Source organism: Neophocaena asiaeorientalis, unplaced genomic scaffold (assembly GCF_003031525.2).
Source record: "Neophocaena asiaeorientalis asiaeorientalis breed wild unplaced genomic scaffold, Neophocaena_asiaeorientalis_V1.1 scaffold78, whole genome shotgun sequence".
NCBI lineage: Eukaryota > Metazoa > Chordata > Mammalia > Artiodactyla > Phocoenidae > Neophocaena > Neophocaena asiaeorientalis.
In genome coordinates this window covers 6,905,175-6,910,724 of record NW_020175018.1, presented here as the reverse complement: position 1 = coordinate 6,910,724, position 5,550 = coordinate 6,905,175, and the positions used below count along the sequence as shown (strand labels likewise).

Genomic DNA, 5,550 nt, shown 5'->3' with positions numbered 1-5,550 from the left:
CCCGGGGCCACCCCCTGGGCCTTCAGGCTCTGACTGGGCCACCCTTTCCCTTTTCTGTCTCCACAGTTTGTTGCCTCATGATTTCCAGCAGCAGAAAAGGCGAGTTTATAGAAGAAAAAGATCAAAGTTTTTGCTGGAAGATGCTATCCCCAGTGTTAGTTTCTCGTTTTCTCACTCTCCACTTTCACACTCAGGGTCAGCACATACTAGGGATTCCTGTGCAGAAAACTAAGTCCCCCAGGCCCAGGGGACTCTCCCACGTCCCCGAAAGGATCCTTTTACAGCTGGTTGAACAAGGAAGGGCCAGGCACTGCGAGACTCCTCCTTCATCTCCCCAAGTTCTCCCAAGAACCCAGAGCGGGGCTGGGCAAGGGCAGGTAATATCCTTGCCTCCACTGTCCAGGTGGGGAAACTCAGGGCCCAGGAGGGCAGTGGCCCTCCTGAGGTCACACCTCAGGCAGTGGCAGAGCCCAGCCCAGAACCAGGGCTCCAGAGCATTCTTGCCTTCTTCAGTAGCCCTGCATCCTCACTGAAGCCCTCGCTGTGGGCAGTAACATTAGCCGTGTCTCCAATGGACCATTTATAAGGCACCTTCACATCTGTCATTCCATTCTGCCACGCTCCCTGACACCTCTTAAGAGTGAAGCTCAGAAGGGGTTATTACCCACCTTTTGCAGTTGAGGTAACTCAAGCCCAGAGATGGAACAGTCAGACAACCGGCCAGAGACAAAGCCAGGACTAGAACTGACATGACCTGGCTCCCTGATCAGGACTGGAAAAAAGAGGAAGGGACAAGTCTGACCCTCAGAAGGCCAGCTGGCCCCGTGCAGCCTGTGCGGCCCTCAGCGGGGAGGAGGGTGCTGTGAAAGGTGGAAGTGATGCTTGCCGGCTGACCGCCCCTCCTTCCTGTGTCCACAGAGTGACTTTACCTCGGCCTGGAGCACCAACCACCACCTAGCCAGCATATTTGACTTCACGCTGGATGAGATACAGAGTTTAAAAAGGTAACAATGAGGGACCCGGCAGAGAGGTCTGCTCTGGAGACTGGGATGGAACCAAGCAGGGAGACCACCATTCCTCTAGCTATGGAAGATGTGAAGCAGAGAGCCTTTGGAGGGAAGGGAAGCTCCCTTGGGGTCACTGAGTTAAAGGGTCTGCATTGCAGAAGGCTGCCTGAAAGGTCTGTCTGCATTAGGGCAGCCTAACACCCATGCTGTAAGCCTGCAGGGCTCCCGGGGACAGCTCCGCAGGGCAGCGCTCAAGGCCTGCCTAGTCCGGCCCTCCCTACCTCTCCCACTTCTCCTTGCCTCACGCCTGACACCAAAATTGCTGTGATCACCCCACATTCACGTTCCTCCAGGGAGCCTTCCCTAACCCTCCCCAGGCTGTGGCGGATGCTCCTTGTGTACTCCCCCAGAGCCTCGTGCTTGGTACACCCAAGGGGAGGGGCTGCATCCATCGTTTTATTTCCAGAACTATTAAAGGTCGTTTCGTGCTTTCCTGTGGGCATGGAGGAGAGAGCAAGGGCTTCAGTCAGTCAGGCCTGGGCTCCAGCCCCTACTTACCAATTGCCATCTGTGTAACGTTAGCAAAATTCTTTAACCTCTCTGAACCTCCTCACCTGTTCCTGCGTGGTTGTTATGAGACTCAAAATCCTGTACACGAAAGCACTCCCGGCCTGTAAGGTGTTGCACGAGTGTCTGGGGTCATGGTGATTATCATCTCTAATGACGGTCACAGTGCTTATGTCAATGCCAGGGGAGGGTGGTCAGGGAAGGCTTTTGTGACTCCTTGGACTCTGAAGGCTGGATGGGTAGGAAATGTTCAGGAGAGAGGAGGTGCCACTGCAGCTGTGGTGGCGGGAAGCTCAGTGGGAAGGTGGCTTCGGCTGGGACGAAGGATGCATGTGAGAGGGACCAGGAGACGACGGGGAGGTCCCAAGGGGCGCTGAGGATCAGCGGCTGGCTCACCCTCTCCTCCCTCTTAGCGCCAGCTCAGGCCAGACCTTCTTCTCGGACGTGGACTCCACCGATGCTGCCAGCACCTCTGGCTCCGCTTCCACCAGCCTTTCCTACGACTCCAGGTTAGCTTCCCAGCACGATGGATTCAAGTTCCATCGCTCCCCCCAGAACCCCCAGCCCCCTTTGGGATGTGTGGCTCACTGTGCATCTGGGTCTCAGGACCTGGCTGCCCTCAAGTGCGTGAGGGTCTGGGACCCTCCGGTTCTGAGTTATGGGCATTCGGGCTGCTCCTCTTAGCCGGCTACAGGTTATGTGATACCTCTTGCTGGGCAGTTTCAGATCCAGGGTTCTTCCATTCTGGGGTTCTTGGCCTCTGCTTGCCATGATTTTGCAATGTCTGTGCCTCTGACGGCAGGGTCCCCTGACCCTGGTTCTTGGCTGTCTGAACCTGGTGTCTGTCTTGTGGGTCTTTAAGGAAAAGAGCCTGGGAGAGGGGAAATGGCATCCTGCAAAGTATAAGGACTAGGAGAGGGCACAGAAATCCCTGGAGGCCTAGCTAAGGGTACAGCCTGCTTGGCAACAGCTGGTCCTCAGCAGCAAAGGGAGGGTGGTGCTGCAAAGCACACAGACAACTTTTTAACTGAGGCTCTTTTAACTATTTAGGATACTTGAGGCCCTTGCAAAAAGTAGAATTTAAAGCATCGATGTAATGCCCATTGAATGTCTTGTCTCCAAACATCTCTTTCTCTGCTGTTGCCTCTGTATTTTCTTTTCTCTCTTCGGTTCTCACTAGCTCTTTGGGTCTTGGTTTGTTCCTAAGTATCTGTGACTGTGTACCTCTTCTTTTGTGTGTTTCTTTCCCCCGCTCCGCCTCTTTCTGCCCCTGTGGAGGGGAGAGGGGAGGAGAGGGGACACATGTCTGCCTCCCCATCCCTACCCCTGCGTGACGCCTCCGGCTACAGTGAGTCCAGGTGACCGACTAGGCAGAGTAAGCAGGGCCTCTGCACTGCACGGCTGCAGGAAGCACCAGGATGGTGCTCCTGGACTCAGGCCACACTGAGCTCCTCAGCATAAGAAACACGGTTTTAGAGCTGGACACACCTAGGTTTGAATCCGGGCTCTGCCACTCCCCGGCTGGTGGTTTCTCCTCTGGAGCCTCCTCAGGGCTGTGGTAGGGATCCAGGGGGATCATCGGTGCCCAGGGCCTGGTGCCCGGAGTGCTCAGGGACAGGGACTTGGTGGGATAATCCCGTTTCATTCCCGTCGTCGTCCTCCTCCCCTTCCGATACAGACGGACAGTGGGCAGCCGCAAGAGGAAGCTGGCAGCCAAAGCGTACATGCCACTGCGGGCAAAGCGGCGGGCGGCCGAGCTGGGTGGACGCTGCCCCTCCGACAGCAGCGCAGAGGGGGCCTCAGGCCCTGAGCGGCCCGACGAGGGCATCGACAGCCACACGTTCGAGAGCATCAGTGAAGATGACTCGTCCTTGTCCCACCTCAAGTCATCCATCACCAACTATTTTGGCGCAGCCGGGCGGTTAGCCTGTGGGGAGAAGTACCAGGTGCTGGCTCGGAGGGTCACGCCTGAGGGCAAGGTTCAGTACCTGGTGGAGTGGGAAGGGACTACCCCTTACTGACCAGCCCCTAAAGGATGCCAGCAGTCCTGGAAACCAAAGGAGAGACAGCGGAAGCCACAGGCTCCCCAGTTCTCTCCAGGCTGGGGTGGGGGAGGGAAGCAAGACGGAGCTGCAAGTGCCTGGCCAGAGCCCTGCCTGCCCGCCAGGGCTGTGCCTCCACTGTGCCTGTTCTGCTCTCCGGCCCCCTCAGGCTCACCACCTCTTTGCCTGTGTCTCTGAGGTCCCGCTGGCTACTTCTCAGTGTCTCCACACACTCCCTCAAACTGTTTACCTGTTCCTCTGAATTAGCGTCCTGCTGGCTCTGTGGGCTGTTCCTGAGGCCCGAGTCTTTGTCCCCAGTGCGTCCCTTTACCTTTCCTTCCCCTTTTGGGTGTGTGTGTTTACACACCCAACCCTCCACTGGACATCCTTACACCTGACCCATCCCAGGGACCACATCATGAGAACAGAAACCTTTGAGAAAGACCGGGTGAAGGTGGGTAAGAGGATGCCTTGAGGAGCCTTTCCCTCTCACTTTCCTGCCTCTCCTTCTGCCCTTGGGAAGAGGTGGTGAGGGTGGGAGAGAGAATGCCTCTGGAAAGCCTGTGTGGCAGAGGCCCTGGGACCCTCAGGATCTGAGGCGTGAGGAGACTCGGCCTCTGCTTCCGAAGGCACCAGCACCAGACCCCAGTTATTAAGGCCGAGTGCAGGCTGCAGGCGTCAGCTTCTGAGACCCATGTTCCCTCCCCTGGCCATATCCCTCTCTGTTACCATGGAGCTGGGCCTGGCCTCGCAAACCTGAGGCTGGAGGAAAGGAAGCCGTGTCCTGCTACACCTCAGACTGTCTCCTCTGCCTCCCACCCCCAGACTCACCCCCCCACACAGAAGCTTCCATCTGCATGTGTGCTTTCACCTCCAGGCACACATGGGCCCCGGCCTCCAGGTGTACACACACACACACACACACACAGCCACACGTTCCTTAGGGTGCCAGCGTGGCTCCTGCCCTTGGCTTTTCCTTGGGCCTCTTCTGGGGGCCACGTGCTGCAACTCAATGTGAACATCCAGCACCTGCCCGTGAACCAGCCGCGACCCTAGAGGGAGGCACGGGGGAATCATACCCTCTTCCTTATCCCCTGCCCCGTTCTGAAATTGACAATCACTTTTGGGGCACGCTGGGATTTTTTTAAAGGGCCTGAGTCATTAAGTCCCCTCAAAGGGAAGCCTTTGTCAGTGGGAATATACATAGAGTTCTTAGAACCAACATTAAAACTCAGACCCACCTGGAGGGAGACCAAAAATGGGAGGGGGAGGAGACCCCTCATTTTTGCTGCTTCCAGAGGTATTAGAAACTGACTCACTTGATTGGAAAGAAGTGCCTTGACTGGGGCGAGGGGTGTTACCTGAGGGGGACCATCCTTGCCAACTGCTGCTGTGGCCTCCAGCTCGGCTGGGTTTTGGAGGCTGCCGGCTGCAGCGTGAAGGGGGGTGAACAATGAGCTGAGAGCAGCAGGCCTGGAGCTGGTTTTTCCATTAGGCTGACTCCCCCCATCTGTGGGCATTCGGCGGGGTCCCTGAGAGAGTTCAGATGCCCCTTGCCTCAAACCTCAGCCCCAACAGTGCCTTTCAACTGGGACCTCACCTCCTGTACACAGCCCACACTTCCTTCTGCTTCCCAGCATGGTCCAGGCAGGAACAAGCTGGTCGGGCCCAGTTCTCTCCCTTCTCAGCTCCCCAGCTGCTGCCACTGAAGCCCGCAACTGGGGCCAGGTGGAAGGGGAGCTGAGAAGGCAGCCCCCAACCGCCTGAAGTACGGGGCCAGGCCTAACCGGATGCCTCCTGCCTGGCTCCAGAGAACACAGCAGCCTCCCAGGCCTGCCTTCCAGGCTTCCGAGAAAGTGCAGGATGAACACAGCCTGTCAGTGTACCTGCACCTCCTCTACCCCAGCTCCAGAGGCTCTGGCCTTGAAGAGGAG

The 5,550-nt window shown here is 57.3% G+C and overlaps 1 protein-coding gene across 5 annotated transcripts in view; it reads left to right on the top strand.

Moving 5' to 3' along the window:
- Window positions 1-5,544, top strand: part of PHF19 (PHD finger protein 19) — a 42,024-nt gene extending 36,480 nt beyond the window's left edge. For all 5 annotated transcript variants that reach the window (XM_024762760.1, XM_024762761.1, XM_024762762.1 and 2 more), the window contains 4 exons: window positions 67-154; window positions 919-1,004; window positions 1,988-2,083; window positions 3,253-5,544. In XM_024762760.1, coding sequence (XP_024618528.1) covers window positions 67-154; window positions 919-1,004; window positions 1,988-2,083; window positions 3,253-3,595 — 613 coding nt within the window. In that variant the 3' untranslated portion in view covers window positions 3,596-5,544. The remainder of the gene's footprint in view (window positions 1-66; window positions 155-918; window positions 1,005-1,987; window positions 2,084-3,252) is intronic.
- The last annotated feature ends 6 nt before the right edge of the window (window positions 5,545-5,550 follow it).